Source organism: Crotalus tigris, unplaced genomic scaffold (genome assembly GCF_016545835.1).
Source record: "Crotalus tigris isolate CLP2741 ecotype Arizona unplaced genomic scaffold, ASM1654583v1 scf7180000023617.9722795, whole genome shotgun sequence".
NCBI lineage: Eukaryota > Metazoa > Chordata > Lepidosauria > Squamata > Viperidae > Crotalus > Crotalus tigris.
In genome coordinates this window covers 2,716,055-2,736,890 of record NW_024100081.1, presented here as the reverse complement: position 1 = coordinate 2,736,890, position 20,836 = coordinate 2,716,055, and the positions used below count along the sequence as shown (strand labels likewise).

The following is a 20,836-nucleotide window of genomic DNA, read 5'->3' as shown; positions in this document are numbered from 1 at the left end:
CTTTGCTGTTTTTAGGTTGATGCCTCCTCTCTTTCCCCCTCACCGCTATGTTTTCCCCATCAAAAAGGCTGCCGATAAAGGAACAGATTGCTTTTTCTATAGATCTGATCTAATTATCTGGGAAGAGTTTCTTCTCTCATTCAGCCTGTATTGTCCTCCCTCAATCTCTTGGCTCATTCATTTTCTCTCCCTTGGGCTTACTCAGGTATGTATAACAAGGAGGGGACTGTTGGAATAACAATAACAGGTGGCATCTGCGGTGGGCAGGAGAACAGCAAAATAAATCTAACTAGCAGTTGCAACCACGAGAATGAAGCCCTGGCCCTTTTGCACATGCATCAGCATTGTGTGTCTGTATGTATAAAAGATGGGATTTTGATTGCATGGGTGCTACCATGCTCTTGGATTTTTTTAATCACTTCCTTGCCACTTCACCTAAGTAAAAATAATTTCAGCTTAGTGCCATAAAGATGTAGAAGAGTAGAGTTCATCCAGGTGCCAACATAATTCAGTAGTTATCTATTCATCTTCTTTAGAGTTGGATAATGCATGTTATTCTGGCTTGAAAATATAAAAAGTTTTAGTCTACTCTCCATGTTGTTGTCCATAAATACTGTATACTATCTAGCTGTGATTACATGGTATACTGTACCAGAAATAAGCCAGTCACATTTTAATGTAGTAGAGTGTTATGCAATCCAGCATAATCCTGCAATGATGCAAACTGGCAACACTTATGTAAAGATTGCATGATATAAAACCTGCTCTTATGTATTTGTGTCTTAACATTGCCATAAGTGTATGAGACACATAGTTATGTCCTGCTGTATATTTTTCATTTTTCTTCCTTTCCTCTTGACATTAAACCATGACTCTGATGCCTTTGGTGTTCCCCAGCCAGCTATATGTTTAAAACAAGCTTGCCAGATCCTTGACTAACTGAATCCAATCCATTTGTTCAGATTAAGTAACCCTGATAAGGGAGACCTAAGATTGGCATTTGGATTACGGATTGTCCATTTCCATCAAAATAATCTGAAATCCATACCCTTTTTGTGAAATCTCTGCTGGCAAATCTCTATCCCTGAGCATGTGTTGAAAAAAAAGAAAGAACAAGTTTGAAGGAAAAGATACATCTTTTACTCTTGATGCTCTTAGAAGCTACTGCCAGGTAGACAATTTGCTTCTTCAGCAATGAAATTACGTTTCTTCCTCAGAGAAATGTTGGCAACTGATGGTAACTAACTGATTGAGGTTGGTAACTGCAACACAAGAGTGACTCATGGTGGCTCAGTAGGTGAAAATCAATTTTGTATGACCACCATTCTACTTGTGAGAAAAATAATCAGATCTCTAATACAACCACAACTGCAATGCTTTGCATATTGCTTTAATACCTTTATCTTTTATTTTTTAGGATACAGTTATCTGACTTTCTCATGGTTTTCTGGGGAAGATTGTAATATTTATTTATGGTTAGCCTTTCCCTGTCTGGCATTACTAGCTGTAATATGATAATCCAGCACACAATTAGGGAAAGCTGTGCCCCATTAATATATTCCCAAAAATACTTTAATACTAGGAAAGTCTTGCAGGCAAGGGCTGGGGCAAAAAAATCAAGATGGCAACTATGGACAGACAATCTCAGTGCTGCCCCTGAGATTGTGCATATGCAACACACATGAAAGGAGGTAAGATTTTGATTTCAGGTTATGGTTGCCATCTTGAGTTTTCATCTACTTTTTATCCCATCCTTCTGCCCATCATTCTCATCAATGTGTCAAAACTGATAATAAAATATTAATTTTATTATTCTACATTTGTGAGCCCGGAATGTGAAGTGCATACATTACTTAAAGGAAATCAATATTTAGCATTTTTTTCTACTTAAAAGGGCTTGAACTGTTTATTATGCAGGAAAAGCTAATATATAATCTTCAGATTGATGCTTATCTAAGCACCAATGGATGAAGATTAGGTTTCTCCATTGCTTGGCTTATGTGCTTGTCATTGCAACATAACAAACAGATAGCCAAGAAATAAGCAAATTTCCTATTCTGACAAAGTCTCTATTCATACAGCAGGTTTAAGAAAACAAAGGGCAGGATAAATATATTTTGTAAACACCACAGCTCAGTTAGCAATGGGGTTGGTGAGGAAAGCTCCTAACATCAAATAGCCCTGGGTATATTTTTGGTTAAACTGTGTTTCCCTGGTGAGTAACTACAAAACTGAATCAACTCTTGGATAGTTATCAAATCTCTTTCAAACAGTCCTCTGAGAAAAACTGTTGAAGCTATAAAATGGCAGGGGAAAAAAACAGCCTTCTTCAACGCAGAATTCATCTCCAAGACGTGGCAGTGTAGAAAACCTCTGTCAAGGAGTAGTTATTGTAGTTGTATTATAATAGTAGCAATTTAACCCAAACTTTGTTATCACTTTCTGCTTGATCAATAAGAAAGGGGCTATTGATATAATGAAATGTGGCTTGTATTCCCGTCATAAGGGTTCAAAGAATATAGACAGATCTAAAAGAGGTAGTAATTCAGATAATACCTCCAAATCTGGCTCAGCCAAGAAACATTTGTCTGATGTTATGTATATTGTGCAAAAGGCCATAGAGACATATAATGAGAAAGAGCTTTGGTGGTTATCTAGCACACCCTTTGATGAGAATTCCAGCAATAGTATATGGCCCTTGAATTAAGAATTTCAGACAACTATTTCCCAAGTGCTTGTCTTGCAGCATGAATAGCAATTTTTATTAGGAAGTTTCTTCGAACTGTTAAAAATAATCTTTTGTAAATCAGTAATCTTTCAGCCACAAGTCCTGTCCAGGGGAGCACCAGAAAACAAGTCTGCTCCTGCTTCTGCATGCCTGACCTTCATTTATTTGAGAAGTCTTTCTCCAAATTAAATATATCAATCTCTTTCAACCACTCTAACATAGATGTCAGCATGAAGGGGGGGGGAATCTACCTAAAGAATGGCTGCTAATGTCATATAGATCTCATTAGGTTATATTAAAATAAATAATGATGATCAACCTTGGACATATATAAAAAAAAGACCTGAAGAATATAGGGCAAAATCTGTGCATACCACTCAGTAAACAAATACGGCTGTCCTTGTTTGCAAGGAATTGTGACCTTAGCGCCTATGCTGAATTCTGGAATTAGGGAATTGTTCAGATAAAATATTTGTTATTTTCTTGCAATGTTTATTATCCTCTCCCTCTCTCTCTCTCTCTCTCTTCCCCCCATTTTTCTTGGTACTCTTAGGAATGTTATCCTGGCCCTGGTACCTATGGGAATCCATATGTCAAACTAGAAGAAAGGGAAAAAACCCCAGTGACTGACATAGGAATAATGGACAGTAAAACACCTAAACAATTCACTTTCGTCCATACGGCAAGTATATCATCTCATTTTCCACCTCACTGTTGTGTGTGGCAGTGGTTTTCACCATTGCTCCCATAGAAGCAACAGCTCAACAATTTACTTGTTGGATATGGACTGTGAACCTTTCCCCTTCTACAGCTCTCTATGGTCTGACTATGCTCTGGCAACATTTTTTTTTTTTTTGGCTACATCTCCCTGAAAGTAATCTCACCTCAGTCCATGAATGGAACAAACATAAATCCTCTGAAGCCAAAGCATGCAATGATAGCTGCAAAAAAATCCCTGCTCAGATGCTCCTCCCTACTACTGAAGCAAAATTGAATACATTTTTTCTTATTGGATTACAAATAGCTTTGTGATGTCCAATGGCAACACTTACTTGACCCATCATATTTCTTTTTGATTTACCATGGAGCAGCTATGTAATCAAGTCCTGGATCTCCAGATAGAGCACAACTACTGCTAGATAGGGATCAATATTCAGCAGCCTAAATGTGTCACACTATGCAGCTGTTTTCATGTGTGTCTGCCTGAAGCTTTTTCTCCTGTTTGACTTTAGGGAAGCGGTTTGGGACCTGGTACTTACAATATCAAAAATGGTGTGGATGAGATGTTGAAACGAGTGATCAGTATTCGAGGTCCCTATGAAACCTTCACTGGTGACAGATCAAAGCCTATGGTTTCTGGACATTTTGCTGGTGATGTATGTGTTCTCCCTTTCCTGCTTGCAAGAGTACTCCATAGTTTGGTTAGTAATACGTAGACTTCCCCAACTGAATGATCATCAGATTTCTTGGACTATAGCTTTGATTCATTATAGCCAGTGCTTTTTTTGTAAAAAAAAAAAAAAAAAAGGTGCTGGAACTCACACATGTCATACAACCCATCTTGCCTACCCTACAAGGTTCCATCCAAAAAAAAGTGCTGGAACTCTGTTCTGGGCGTTCTATGACAAAAAAGCCCTGATTATAGCCATTCATCACATTGGCTATGAATGATCAAAGCCGTAGTTAAAAGATTTGGGAAGACACCAAATTGGGGAAAGCTATAATTCGACTGAGACAACTTCAACACAGGAGTGAATTCTTTCTCCCACTCACTTTCCTTAAAAACAATCTAGGATAGGGTTGTCCAACTTTAAAGACTTGTGGACTTCAACTGTCAGAATTCCCCCGGCTAACAGGTTCTAAGACTTTTTTTTATTTATTTATTTTTTTAATTTTTATTCATTAATACAATTAAAACAACAATGGACAAACATGACATTCCAGAGTGAATTTTTCTATCAGTTCCTATCATAGTACAAAAATTTTATAATTTTATAATTTTTTGTTCTTAACCTCTATATAAACCTCATCTTTTATACAATACAATTATATATACAATTATATGTACAGTTATGTATATCTTTTAGTTCTACCATTAGTTTGAAGTCCGAGCAGTTCTTAATTCATACCAGCGGTAAAATTTGCCCCAGATTTCGAAGTATTCGTGTTCCGTTTTGTCTTTCATAATCATTGTAAGCCTGTCCATCTCAGCACATATTAAAATTTTATGCAGGATCTCTTCTTCCGTTGGGGTTTCCTTGTTCCTCCAATTTTGAGCAAAAACCAGCCTGGAGGCCGTTAAAATGTGTAGCATTAAATAAAATACGCCTTTGTCATGTTTTTGCGTAATTAAACCTAATAGAAAGAGTTCTGGTTTTGGTTCTACCGCTTGCTCTAATATTTCTTCCAACCAAATTTTAATCCTGTTCCAAAAATCACGAGCTCGCGTGCATTCCCACCACATATGATAGTAAGTTCCACTTTTCAAATTGCATTTCCAACATTTAGGGGAGACATTGGTATACATTTTAGACAATCTTGTGGGTGGGAGATGCCATCTATAAAACATTTTGTAAAGGTTCTCTTTGTAAGAGGTTCTAAGACTTTAGGAATAATAGAATTAAGACATTTTCTGGTTGGGAATTTTCTAAAAAAAAAAAGTGATGAATGCTGTAATATTATAATAGACACAAATAATAAGAGTCACGTTACATTCTGCAATCCTGTATTAGATTGGCATTCTGTGAGTCCTAGATTCAGGTCTTTCAGGAAGTTTAGACTTGGAAAACTGAATATTTCAGTGAATGTCACACTAACAGAAAGACAATGTTGAATTTAAGATCATTTTCAAAAAAAGAAAGATTAGACAACTGTACGTTTAATAATGGGTTTATTACTACTCTATTAGGGTGCTAAAACTGTGTTTTAAAAGAACCTGAACGACAGCTGACAAATGTTGTGAAGCAGCAAAAAAAAAAGAAGTCACTTGTGAAATCCTTACCACCATGCTTGCAGCCAAGCTAGACTTCTTTTTTAAAAAAACTAACTGGACATTCCTTGAGTGTTTAATTTGTTCTGGTCTCTGGTCTTTGACTGCAATAAACTTACTTGATTTGATCACAGGCTTAGCACTCTTCCAGAACAGTAGTAAATACATATTCAAGAGAAGCACAAGCAAAAGCTGAAGTCCTCATGGAGATAACCAGATCACACACATGTCTTTCAGCTGTTTGGTCCAAATCAGGTTCCGAGCTTGGGGTAGTTCTATGATAGTTATTCATTTTCCTGAGAGCTGGTGATTTAAGAAGGTGATGGTGGGGAACAGGCTTCCTGGCCTAGGAAATGACTATATCATCCTCTGACTGCAACCAAAACAGAATAAATTACTGATAAAGGAGAATATTTGTAGCTCAGAGTTGAAATGAGGGGTCCTTCGTGCTCTCTGAAGTTGGCTATTTTCTTGCAAAGTTTCATTACTTTCATCAGATGCTATACAGTTTGAGAAATGAAACATCTGTAAGAAAACAACCAAGTTGACTTCCGCTTCTGGATTGCAGTACGTTCAGCCCTACAAACAGATCTCTCTCTTTGTCGGCTGTTTTCCCTCTGCTGGTAGACCCTTATGCAGGTATTAAATTGCCCTGGAGGGGTGACTACCATCGAGGAGCTTTTGCTTGGCTGCGGCTCCCCCTACAGTCCGAGCTAACTCCGTAGGGCTGACAGAGAAGAAGATCGGCCAGTAAAATGGCCGATCACTTTGCTGCACCAGCCAAAGTCAGAAAATCATCTAAGTACCACAGTGGTGAATCCGGGTGAGACCTTTCCTCCCTCTCTCTGTCCTGACTATTTGCCTGTAAAAAGGTTTTGATCACTTTCCTGTCTTAAGTGAGCAGCTTCTGTCTACCTGGGAAAGAAAGTTTTAAAAGAACTAAAATAGTTAAAGTTTTATTGACTACTTGATTTTTTGGGGGGGATATCTAGGGGCCCTGAAAAAAATAAAAAAGAAATGCTATATTTTTTATTTTATCTATTATATTGGAGATACCTGCTTTTGCTTTTTATGTTTCCCAAAAGATAATTTTTTACCTATTTGGAAGAAAGAGTTTACAGTCTACTGAGGTCATCTTGTGGTGAAAAGTGCCATTACAGCTGTATTTTCTTTTGCTATTTGAAGATGAATTTGATCTTCAAATGACAACAAAAGGGAAAAGAGAAAAGATTTGCAACAGCTGTGGTGAATTTGCTTAGTAGAATTTTAGAGGTGGATATTTGTTGACCTTTTTGAAATATAGCCTCCACTAAAAGATCAAAGACTATTCTTGAACAAAGTCTTTTCACCATTGAAATGGAAGAAGCTTATCCACAGCTCGACTATGAACTTATATTGGAAAAGATTTTGGAAACTACAAACTATATGAAAGCTTATATCAAATCTTGGAGAAAAATAAAAGATGATACTAGAGAACCACAAATTGACTTTCAACCATCGGTTCAAACTACAGACCAAAGAATAACGGAGGAAAAACAGAGCAACCCTAGAGAGGTTCCCACACAGCAAGATACACAACTGAACGAGACAGAGGAACTGCACTTACAATTCAATTATGAACTTACAGTAGAAACTACCGAGCAAATTAATTCTACATAATCCTATTTACGACCTAAGGAGAACATTGATGATCAAAGAATAACATTAACTGAGCTATTTGATCTCCCAAAAATAACAGAGCTTGATATTCAGGTACAAGTCATTGAAAATTGTGACAATGTGGACAATCAACTAGCAACTATAATAAGAAATAAAATTGACTATACTATTCAGACAATATTGGAAAAAAGAGAAGAGAACTTTGACTATTTTGATGTATTGAGAAATAGCTTGACTCAAATGTTGAGGTTTGATGATGCTGAGGCTTTATCTTGGAAACCGGTTTGGCATAGAAAGAAAGCTAGAGTTAGGTTTAAAAATGTGGTTTAAAATTTCACTGAATGGGTTAAAAAGGTTGTTGACATTTGGATTGTTTTAATAACAAATGAAATAGGTGATTCTGTAAAAGGATATTTTTTGTAACAATACTTGGTTTTAGAGATGATAAGTATTGGAGAGGTAAATTTTACTTCACTGATTGATAGAATATATATTTAAAATAGACAGAACTGTAGTTCTTTGGACTGATATCTTTATTTTAATCAAGATAACTATTTTGTAATAGAGGGAGAAGAGGAGGTATTTGTGATAAGAGAAATAATAGTATTAATAAATGAATAATTAGTTTAAGCAATAGGCTATATTTAAAAAAATGTAAGGATGTTGCTTTTTGGGATAATATATTTATCTTAGATAGAATCATCATGATAGGGAAAAGAGAAAAGAGGGATGCCCGGAGTGTTAATATGTCTATATAAGCTTAATTGGAATATGGTAATTTGTAAAATAGTAAAGCTTAAAAACAGGATTCTTATAATTGAAATGTGATTGATGACCGATTGGATTGATTGAGCTTTTTTTATAAATGTAATAATTTTAATTGGTAAAATAATATGTGAAAAATAGAGAGGGAACTTTTAAGGAATTAATCTGTGTGATATATGTATGATTTTGTTCTTGGATAATTGATAGCCCAATCACCACGTTTTTTCTTAAGCACATTTATGTAAAAATGAAAAAAACCAATAAAATTTCTTCTAAAAAAAAGAAAAAAAGAAAACAACCAAGCTCAGAGAGCACCAAGGACTCCTCCCACTGATAAATTAGAAATGGCAATTGCAAAAACCTTTTCTGGTGGCACACAGAGGGTAGAAAAGCACATTAGCTGAGTCATGGGGAAAATCCTGCAGACAGCAGTGGAAATAGATCCACAATAGGACAGCTATTAATATTTCTCACGTTCTAGAATGAGAACAAAATACTCAGCACTGTAGATTATATGAAGCCATTAGATGGCAGAAAACTAGCAGATAGCAAAAAACAAACAAAAAAAAAACCTAGCAGTGTTTTCATCAGTGGGCTTTAGTACAAGTACATTTGTTGTCAAATGTCTTGATTTTGCACTTGTTCAGTTGGACTAATTCCAACTTAATTTAAAATAATTCTAAATATATGAAAAGCTTTGCTCATATAAATAAGTTATCTGAACACTAGGACCATGGATTCTACAAAAACTACTATTATATTTGATTAATGTATTTGATTATGTGCCATTAAGTCAAAATTGATTCTTATGACCACACAGATAAATTTTCTCCATGGAGATCGGTCCCTAATTTGGTCCTTCAGTTGCCCCCATCGCCACCATAACTGAATCCATCCACCTGTTGCTGGTCATCTTCTTTTTTCTTCATTTTTTTTCCAGCATCTCTAGAGAGTTTGGTCTTTACATAATATATCCAAAGCAGGATAATTTAAGCCTCGTTGTTTGTGACTAGTGAGAATTTTCTTAACAGGATTCAGATTACACTGAGAGTTGTATCTATATTATATTTTCCCATAGTAGATACATTCATTTGCAGTAATTTCTTTGATTTGATGCAGTTCTGTCTTAGATTAATTGTTCACAGATTTCTGTATGTATGCACACATATACTGGTGGTTCTCGACATAACTATTCTCAACTGGCTTCCAACAAGGAAAGTCAAAAGTATAAATGGATTTCACCTAATGACTGTATGATTCATTTGATGACCACAGTGATTTGTTTAACAACCATGGCAAAAAAGGTCCTAACAACCTCGTTTAGCAATGGAAATTGTGGTCCCAATTGTGGTTGTAAAACTAGGGTGATCTATATGGTACATTCTACTAATTTCCACTTCTAAAGCAGTATTTTGTTCTGATTCAATCATGGCAGAGAAGAACCTCTGAGTTGTCTGGTTGCAATATCAAATCCTTCCTGGATGAACTGGAGACAAAGGACAAAAAGAAACATGGCGTTTTTAGTACGTTTTCACGGGATCCCGATTGCCCAACTGAACGGATCTTCTGGACCAAAATTGGCATGTTTCAGCGTGAACAAGTAGGTGACTTTGCTTTGCTTTTTCAGCAATAAGCTGGCGACTGATTTTCTTCTGCCATGACATTAACAAAGCAGATAGGAACAGAATGAAATACAATTTGTTTTTGTTTTTTTAAAGAACATATTTAACTTTTTTCTTCTTTTCAAAGTATCAAAATAGTTTCTCTAAGCAAAAAACAGTAAAGGACACCCAGAATTATATTTACCTAGGCAGCTGTGCAAAGAAGAAAAATGGGGGAGGGACTGGCAAGCAAATCCTCTTCAGGATGTATTTCTATAATGAGTGTTTAATGAGGATGATGAACATATAGTAAGATCAGTCAATAACAGAAAATAATTGCCTACTTCTTTTTCCCCAGTATCAAACAGGACCAGGCTCCTATGACATAAAGCCCATTAAGAGAACAGAATATAAAAATCAACCACCGTTCTGGATTGGTGCAAAAAGATTTGACCGAAGAGCATACCGCCTCTGTTTTGGAAATACAGTAAGGGAGAAACTTGATTATAACTCCTTTTCTCATTGCAGCCATGATACTGTGTCCAGGACACCCAGTATCTATGGAGCTTCTCAATCATCCAGGTCATACAGGTAGTCCTTGACTTACAACAGCTCATTTAGTGACCGTCCAAAGTTACAACAGTACTGAAAAAAAATGACTTATGACCATTTTTTTACACTTACGGACATCTCTCCATGGTAAATCTGCTCAAAATTAAAATGTTTGGCAACTGACTCCTATTTATGACATTTGCAGTTCCCGGAATCACTTGATCCCCTTTTGTGACAAGCAAAGTCAATGGGGAAAGCCAGATTCACTTAACAACCATGTTAGTAACTTAACAACTGCGGTGGCTCACTTAACAACTGGGGCAAGAAAGGTGGTAAAATGGGGCAAAACTCACTTAACAAATGTCCTACTTAGCAACATAAATTTGTGGTCCTAAGTCAAGGACTGCCTGTAGGTGCTTTTTCCAAAAGGCAACTGGCCTTTCTTGGGTATTTTTTTGCCTTTGAAAACATTTCACTTCTCATTCAAGAAGTTTCTTCAGCTTTTTAGTTCAGAACAGAAGAAGCTTCTTGGATGAAAAACGAAACATTTTCAGAAGCAAAACAAACAAACAAACAAGGAAGTGCAGTTGCCTTCTGAAAAAGCACCTTTGGAACAAGACAGCCAGTAAGAGCCCAGTCAGCAGGGACTAGAAAGACAAGAAAGAGAGATGACTGTCACAACGGGATTTATCGTGCATTGCAAAACCGATGGGACTTGCAAGGCATGGTTGTGTCACCATCACCTTGACTTTTGAGATGCCACCCCCTCTGCAGATGCCCCTGGGAGAGAAACTGGGTTCAAAACCCCTCTTTAATAAAGCTTGTTTTGCCACTGTCTCTTGGGAGATAAAACCACATATGGATCAGTTACTTCGATGAAGGAGATCATTCCAAGGTGCTCTAATAACTCGGGGCCTGTTCGTAGTGCCATTAACTTCACTTTGCAGGTTGTATGTAAGAGATAGGGGTGGGAGGGAGAAAAAATGCCTTCCGTTTCTATCTGTCTATCTGTCTATCTACTATCTATCTATCTATCTATCTATCTATCTATCTATCTATCTATCTATCTATCTATCTATCTATCTCATATCTATCTCTTTCACTCACATACATACACACACACATCTATCATTTATCCATCCATCTGCTTCCTTTCTAAACATTTTGAAGTATAGTTTTTCTCCCCTACCAGCATGGCCCAGTGCCATCTGGGGATCATGTAATCCAAGCCAGTGGTTCTTAACCTGGGCAATATTGCCCCCCCAGGGGGCGATTTCATTTTTCAGGGGGGCGATGGAACGAAAAGGGGCGATGCGGGGGCGAAGGAATGAAAAGGGGGCAATATGGGGGCGATGGAGCGAGATGATTTGGGGAAACTTTTGAGACATTTTCGTACAGTGAATCGCTGTATATCTGTCATACAAAAACATCAGATCGCTCGCTATTAGTGGATTGAATTGTGTTTTCAAATGTTCCTCCAGCTAGCTTCAGTACAGAACGCCGTACATATGTGAATAAGCATCTTCATGTGCGTTGCGCAGCAGCCTCTACCCATACAGTGGTGCATTATTGGCCAGAATATGGGAGATATGGGGAAAAGACTGGAAATAAATTATTTGCATCGATATGTCCTGATGACAATTTAAAAAAAAACAAAAAAAGTGTTTGCATAAATTGAAGAATTATTTCCTATGTTGTGATTGAGAGGTTATGTTGGGGGAGGGGAGCGATGATAACTTCCTCATTGGCTCAAGGGGGAGATTCGTTCAAAAAGGTTAAGAACCACTGATCCAAGCCATCTAGAGGCTGCAGGAGGAATGTTGTCTCTTCCCCAGAAGGTCACATTCTTTCAAGCAAAATCTGCAGGTCATTTCAGGCCAACAGTAAATGGTATTGAATCATTCTTTATTTGCTTATACACAAACACACACACAATTATTGCAATGTATTTATTTATTCAACTGGTCTACGGCAACGGCAACATGAGTAGATAATGACTAAATTGCTTTTCTCCTAGTATATATGATTTTTTATTTATTTCTCTCAACCCCTTTGTAATATTTAACCTAAATCAGAGATAGGCAACTTTATAGCTTTCAGAATAATTTTAATTTTAGTTGCGTTAATGTTGTGCTATTGGCCATACTGAAATTGTTATTGGCTGAGGTTCATGGGAACTGAAGTCCAAAGAATTAGTCTCCAGTAGTTCAACTGCTCCTTCCTCTATATTGGATTTAAGACAATTTCTTAGCAGCCTCAGAGTGTGATATTTGCTTTGTCCATCAATTCAACGTTTTTAAAATTCTGGTGTGCCAAAGGGTGATGCTAGTGATATATTTGCTTATGCCTTTTCTTTTGTTATCTGAGTTACTATGGTGATGTTAGAAGCACTCAAGTAGCTAGGAAAAGCTTCATTTAGAAAAAGTCTCATTTCCCCACTGATCTGGGCTCGTCCGCAGTTTAGGCTCAAGTACTGGCAAAACAGAATTCTAGTTTCCATATGAGAATCCAGGACAAGGCTTAAGAAAGTTGCTGCCTGCCTACACAAAGATTCAGGCTAGATGGGCTAAGCAGCTGCAACAGGCTTCCTCTGATTTAGTGCGTTGTCTGCGTATATGGTGTGCTACAGGAAATAATGTAATTTGTGCCACGATTTCTCCTCAGAGGGATAGCTAAATAGCAAAGATTACTCTGGCAATAATACAAGTACAAGCTGAGTTCTATCACTTGAGTTGTGATAGGAAAAAGTTAAAGAACTGCTGCATTCAGGGTAAACAGCGTTGAGGCAGATTATCCAGATTATTCGATCAGATAAAATGTCTGATGTCTCTTCCAAAATTCTTTCCACAAAAACCAATTAGCTTCTATTATATGAATTAGAACAAATGGGCAGTTATCTTATATCCTTCAAGGATATGGATCTAAGATGTAGAATTTTTTGTTAACTTTAAGGGATTGGTCAAAGTTAAGATTTATATTGATATCAAGAGCATTTGAGACTCAGCATGTATTTATGTAGTTATTGAATTAATGCTTCCCCCCTTCCATTTGTGTAATCAGTTCATTGGAATGCTTAGAAGTTCCACCAAATTCAGTTTTAGTAATTTTATCTATAAATACAGTATATTGTCAAGGTAATAGAATGCATAAATGGAATAACTGAGGGTATATTATCATACTACAGACAGCAGTTGGAGAGTTGCATCAGTTTCAACACAGACCATCCAATTAAACATTCAGTACAAATTGCACTCCCAACATGGCATGGCTGTAGACATAGCAAGAATTAATGATACATGGTTGTGAATGACTTCTGCAGTACCTCTGCAATAGATGAAAGGCAATTTGTACTGAAGGACACAAAATGCTTCATCCTAAGCAATTTTTTATTCTGGTGGAGCTCAGCTGCTCAGGACCTCATAGAGTAAGGGAGTACTTACAACTCTGTGAAAATCATGGTGCGGTAAGAAGGATACAATTTTTTTATTGTTTCAAATTTTGTCTTGTTGTTTCCTCAGCTTTCTTTTATGCTGTTGAGTGCTGTCTTAGCCACTTCCCTCCTTTTGTGGTCCTTCCAAGATAATCTTCCAAGTAGCTTAATTCCATAGCTAGCCCCTCCTAGGATTCTTCCTCCTCCTTCTTCAACTTTACAGAGAAGTCTATGTGGATTTTTTGACATCAATATAGGAGCAATTTGCCATGGACTTACTTTGAAGTGGGCAACCAGGAAGATTTAAGCACTCACTATATCCCCAATGCTCTGTTATACAGAATCCTGTCGGGGTTGGCCGCTATGATACCACAAAGCATGAGAAATATCCAAAGAAGTTGAGATACCGTTCCCTTTATATGAATGAAGCACAACGTTATCTTAGTAACTTGGAAAAGGACAAGTGTTTACAGTAAGTAAAAAAGTGAAACATAATTAAGAATGGCAAATCATTTTTTTTTAAATCCCCCAACTTCCATCAGGGTTGGAATTTTGATTTTTAATTTGCATGCCTGACCTTGTTTATCTAGTTGTTCTGTATGTAGTTTAATTTCACATTTACTTTCTAAAATGAAATTCATATATTTATTTGGAATATTTAGCCTGATTCCCATTGGTACATAGGGTCTCACAACATCTTGCCCTGCAGATGGAATTGGATTCATGAAACAGAAAACAACAGGGTTTAACAGGACAATGTTTAGAGTGAAGATGTTGTTATATTTTTAATTTATTACAATTACCCTCTCTATTTTGCTTTGCTTCTAAATTCGCTCAATTCAGTTTCTAAAATTCATGCCATAATTGGAAATTTCAGTGTTCCAATTTTTGGCATCTTTGAATTTCTCTCCCTCTCCTCACAATCAATATAGTTCTGTAAAGAAAAGAGCACAACATCTTAATATGATCTTTTATGTTAATTGTGATTATATAAATACTATCTTTTGAAGTTTTATTCATAAACTTTATTCTGCATATTCGCAAAACTAGCATGTGTACACATACACAAGCAGAAAACAGTCTTGTCATCATTGTACATTTACGTATTTAAGTGCTGGCAGAGTTGTGTAGAAGACAGAGATAAAATGGCAGCAAACTGCATGCATCTTGCTGTGTTCTCTATTTTTAAATGAATTAATCAGTAAATTGCTAATGTATTGTGTCTGTTTGTGAAATTTAAGAATGCAAGAGAGAAGTTTAGCTGAGAATTGAGAAACAGCATATCCAGAATTATTACCTGTAGACCTAGATCCTATGAAGATAATATAAAAATAGCTTCAAGATAGGAAACTCTTAGCCATTCCTTAGACAATCACCCATCCAATGATAAAATGATAAAATTGAATGTTGACATCTACACTGACTTGGAAGATCATTAAAGATAGATCTAACCTAGAACTAAGGAGAAATTTTTTGACAGTGGGAACAATTAATCGGTGGAATGGCTTGTCTCTGGAAGGTATGAGTGCTCCATCACAGGAGGGTTTCAAGATGAGACTGGACAGCCATTTGCCCAGAATGGTATAGACTTGAGCAGGAGGGTGGAATAGAAGACCTCCAAGGACCCTTCTAACTCTATTACTATTATTAAGAACAATGTATGAGTTTTTAAGTATTCCTACATCATAAAAATTTAAAACTTAGATATGAAAAACTAAGACCCAAAAGAATGGTTGTGACAGTTCTCTTTCTACTGTTGCCTTGCATCCAAAGTTTCTTCTTTTTGTGATAAGTCTAGCCATCCTATATATTGAGCGAATTCAAAGCTCTGTTCACCTGTAAATCCCTTCAGTAGCTTAAGAGAGGTCATTAAGTTTGTTGGGATGCTTACCTTCAGCTCTAAGTTCTTCAGAGGAAGAGAAAAGCATAGTTTTCCAGTTGTTCCTTAATTGGAGCTTCCAACAGTCTTTAATCACTGTGTCCAATTGTTAGGGATGCTAATTCAGTGATATCTGGATCAACATACAGTCTCAACCTTGGCTTTGATAAAGGATCGAATATGTAAACAATTTATTGGATTTTTTTTTCCACAGGGAGAGGATCACTCCTGTTAATAAAGGTCGCTGGAGCAACCCAAAATCAGCCTAAGAAATTGTTGCATCTGGAAAAAAAATCTTAAGTTATCATGTATGAACTGCATGCCTACATAGCTTTAGTTTGGCCAGGCTAACTAAAGATGCACCGAGGAATCTCTTATTCTCATCCAATACACTCTTGGAAATTTGGGCACTCACTTTCACCTTTTTTTAAAAAAAAAAAAAGAATCAAGGCATTTGTTAGAATTTTATAATTATAGGTTTCTCTTCTAAAATCAGTTTGCTGCCATAATTATGTCAATACTGTATTAAAATTGCTAGAAACTTAAATGCTTGCTATTCATTTAGCAACTACTTGTAAAATGTTGTCCTTTATTGAATTAAAAGGGGGGGCTATTATTTCCCTGATCCTAATAACCACAGTCCACAGTTATCAGTTTTTTTTTAAATTGGATTCTGGTAGAAGAGAGTTTGTAATGCAGTAAGGAAACAACTGCAGTCCAATGTTTTGATTTTTAACAATGGGGTCTCATTAGAATCTGTAGCTTTCACAAATTAAAATGGATTTATGGAGGAAAAGAAGATCAACTAAAGGGCTGCATCCAGTGGAGTTTTTCACTCCCATATTACTGCTTTTCCATTTAAAAATAATGCACATATTAATGTTGTATGCAGTATGTCTACCCCAGTGGGTAAATCATGGCAAGGTGTACCGTATTTTGACTTTATCAGTTCATATCCATTGAACAGTGATCATGAAGAGCACTTAAACCATATTTACATAAAAAGAAGCTAATTTCCTCCACCTCCAATTTTACATTTAAAATGGGTAAGGCAGGCAATCTTAGTTCCTTTGACACACAAGGACTGGTCCAGTCCGAGATCAGATTTGCTCCTACATCTACGAACGCTAAGTGTAAGGAAGTGAGCTTGACTCCTAGCTGAAGAGCAGCAGTTTTGCCATGGGTGGGAGATAGGCAGGGCAAATCCGGTGGTGTATCAGTAATTCAGTGATGTGTATACTGATAAAAGCCCTCTATGGATGTTCACAACTGGAGTTTGAGCAGAAGAGTAAGTGACGAGTGCCACCTCGACTAAAGTTCTCTCCCAGAGCCTCAAGGAATAATTGGCCAAAACAACAACAACCCAGTTACCTTTATGGAATTTAGCTCTCGTTTTTGCCTGGAATGATCCTCATTTCAGAAAAAAGACAAAGGAGGATAAACATGAATTGAAGATTCAAGGACTTCATCTGATCTCTGCAATGACTGGTGTGAACCTATGCCAATGCTATAAACTCAAATACACACATCAGAAACAAATCAAAACCTCTCCTGACAGAGGATGTCTTGGCTGAAGATGGACGGCAAGAATAGGATTATATTTTGGCTGATCCAGGAGCAGAAACATGCTTGTGTTCTAATAGTGATAGCTGCAAGCTGTTCTCCCACTCATAACCTCTAGAGTCCAGGGGTAGGCAATCTTGCCTCTTTTATGACTTGTGGCCTTCAACTCCCAGAATTCCTGAGCCAGCCATGCTGGCTCAGGAATTCTGGGAATTGAAGGCCACGAGTCATAGAGCAAAGATTGCCTACCCCAGCATCTCTAGACTATGGGTATCAAACTGCCAGCCTGTGGGCTGGTTGCATCATGTGGAGGCCGTGCCCACCCCAGCTCTGAAAATGCAAAAAAAGTTGCAATACGTTGCAACACGTCACATGACGTGGCAAGTTTGACACCCGTGCTCTAGACCAGGGGTGTCAAAATGCCGGCCCGCAGTCCGGTTGCATCATGTGGAGGCCGCAGCCACCCTAGTTCCAGCAATGCGAAAAGTCACGATATGTCACAACATGTCATTTGACACGATGGGTTTGACGCCTGTGCTCTAGACAGTTTCAGGTTGTTTTTACTGCTGCTGTACCTTTGCTTTATTCTATTGCACACACACCCTCCTCAAATAGTTATGGTGAAAATAGCCAAATAGTCATGGTGAAAGTGGACTGGGTTTTTCATGATCACAGGGGCGATAACTATAGAGTGGTTTATATTAGGAGAGTTTATATTAGCATAGACAATTATACTAGAAACATTTAATCTCCAATAAACATTTGTACTTCTTTGAATGTACCCCTCCTTTGTTCTCATGCTTCTCTCTGGAGCTTGCTAGCTGCAGAATTCTGGGAGCTGACGTCCACATGTCTTAAAGTTGCTAAGATTGAACAACACAGCTCTGGAACTTAATACTGAATGATATCAGTGATACTTTGTTATTTAACACAGAGACTTAAAGGATTAAATAATACAGATAGTCCTTTACAACAGCTCGTTTAATAAGCATAGTTATAACAGCACTGAATAAGGTGACTTATGACTGTTGCAGCATCCCCATGGTCATGTGATCTAAATTCAAACGCTTGACAACTGATTCATATTTATCAGAGTCACCTTTTCTGACCTTCTCAGAAGCAAAGTCGATGGGGAAGCCAGATTCACTTAACAACTGTGATAATAACTTAGCAACTATAGTGATTCACTTAACAACTGTGGCAAGGTTATAAAATGGCTCAAAGTTCATTTAACAACTGTCTCACTTAGGAACATTCCTACTCTCAATGTATTTTAAATCTTTTTTTTTTTTTTTTTTTGAGAATCCAAACTTGAAAATAATGGAGTAAAATGGTGACAGCCAGAGAAAGTCCACTAATTAGGATTTCTACCAGCACAAATGATGAGTGATGGCATCCTAATCTTACATATTTTTGTCTAGGATTGTACCTTAAATCAACAGATTTTTACCAAGGATAAGATATCAACTGTTTTTAATTTAAATATTAACTAGCAGCAAGGACAGCAGATCTATGACATACCTATGAATCCCATTGCACCAAATGACTTATAATAGCGGTATTAGATATATAATAAAGAAAAAATACTGTCAGCACAATTTTGTTCAGGCACACCAAAGCTGTAATTATAAGGAAGAACGCGTTCAGCCCAAGTGCAGCAATACAACATCACTAATAATTGCAAAACAAAGTATACTGATGCTGTTACTATATTTATCTGCAAGATTGGAATAGTGTGCTAGGACTGTTGCAACAAAAATCAAACTTGCAAATACAGTGGTACCTTGGTACTCAACTGCTTTCAAATTTGATACTCAATGTTTTGATGTGAAAAATTTTTCCCAGTTCTCATCATTTGATACTCAACACATGCTAGAACTTGTCAGTGTCGGCTGCCTTGTGACTCACATTATTCTTTATGACTAAAATTTGTTTGATGCTCAGCGTTTTTGGCACTCATCACACTTCCTAGAACCAATTAACGATGAATATCGAGGTACCACTGTACTCATCTTACTGTATATAACCTGAGGCGCAGTCCAGAAATTATACACAAATATTGAGTCCAGTTTAATTTCTGATTTGCTTCCGCATTCAACTTATGTCTGATGCTCTGGTGTCGTTATTACTGGTTCCAGCATACGGGAATGGTTCTCAGATGCCTGAGAAGGCACTAGGAAAGTATAAGCAAGTTTTTCTCTCAAGGAATGCTTAGATTTCAACAGGGATACAAGCTATTTCTGGACTAATCTAAAACAGGCACCTCCAAATCTGGCAATTTTAAGACTTGTGGACTTCAACTCCCAGATTCATCAGCATAGCTATGTTGATGAATCTGGGAGTTGAAGTCCATATGTCTTAAAAGTTGCCAGGTTTGGAGACCTCTGGTCTAAAATATGCTTTTACTGGTTCACTCTAAATCAATCTCTCCATTAAATATCAACAACTGTTTAAGACTCCATAGACAGTTCAGATGTTCAGATACTATAGATAACATCAAAGTGTTAACTACAAATAATTATTTGCTAGAATTGTGCATCTTGGTCCTTAGATCCAATTTTGGTTAATAGTGACATTAAAAGATATACAAAACTCAAATAAAAACCCTTTAAAGTTGTTTAATCATCAACTGTTCTTAGGGCTAGCCAATGACCTATTTGCTTTAATATTAAACTATAGGAATACATTCACGCAGGAGATACTTTTCCAGCTTATCCATTGTCACTCCAGTTAAAAAGTAGAGGAATGATATGCAAAAACGTTTTGAGTGTAAACTATCTCAAGTACAAAATAAGAGTTGGAAGTATTCCAAAGTCCAGACCACAACATGGGACAAAACTCAGAATTCTATTATCTATTCCAAGCAGCATTGTTTCAAGTGTTTCGATTATCAATAATATCCAGATAATTATAAAAATTGATATAGCAGTAGTGTGCATTTATCTGATGGTGAAAGCTCGCAGCAGTGCTATTTTTACAAGCAATGTTAAGTGTTAGGTGGGAAGAGGTTAAAGAGATCCACCTTCCAGGCAGTTTTCTAAAGCATTTCTCACATCTAATGTATTCCTGAAAATAAGAAGGCCTAAAACAATCCAGGTTTTTCTCAGGTGATTTAAGGCACTAAACAATCTCAGTAGAAGAAAACCATGACAAATCCTATGATAACAGTAACAAAGGAAAGAGGAGAGGGGTGGAATACTTCTTCTATATAATGTTACTAATAATTAATCATCTACCATATAAATCTCCACCATCATTTACAGGTAGTCCTCGACTTTCAATAATTCCTTTAATTGAAAGTTACAAAGGCAATGAAAAAAAGTGACTGTTTTTCACACTTACAACTGTTGCAGCATCCTCATGGTCATGTGATCGAACATTGGATGCTTGGCAACTAGTTCATATTTATAATGGTTGCCATGTCCCGGGGTCATGTGATCACTTTTTGCGATCTTCTGAGAAGCAAAGTCACTTTACAACCATGTTACTAATTTAACAACTGCAGTGATTCACAATAGTAGCAAGAAAGATTGTAAAATGGGGAAAAACCACTTAACAACTGTCTCACTTAGCAACAAAAATTTGGGGCTCAATTGAATTTCATGAACAAAATAAGAGTAAAATAGGTAGACGCAATAATGAATATAAAAACTTTGCTATTTATATCAGA

General features: G+C 36.8%; 1 protein-coding gene across 1 annotated transcript in view; it reads left to right on the top strand.

The window, feature by feature from the left end:
• The window catches only part of LEXM (lymphocyte expansion molecule), a 42,130-nt gene extending 23,845 nt beyond the window's left edge, over window positions 1-18,285 (top strand). Inside the window, exons 6-11 of the mRNA XM_039319938.1 lie at window positions 3,282-3,410; window positions 3,961-4,104; window positions 9,577-9,741; window positions 10,101-10,229; window positions 14,066-14,196; window positions 15,818-18,285. Coding sequence (XP_039175872.1) covers window positions 3,282-3,410; window positions 3,961-4,104; window positions 9,577-9,741; window positions 10,101-10,229; window positions 14,066-14,196; window positions 15,818-15,872 — 753 coding nt within the window. The 3' untranslated portion in view covers window positions 15,873-18,285. The remainder of the gene's footprint in view (window positions 1-3,281; window positions 3,411-3,960; window positions 4,105-9,576; window positions 9,742-10,100; window positions 10,230-14,065; window positions 14,197-15,817) is intronic.
• Window positions 18,286-20,836: the final 2,551 nt, after the last annotated feature.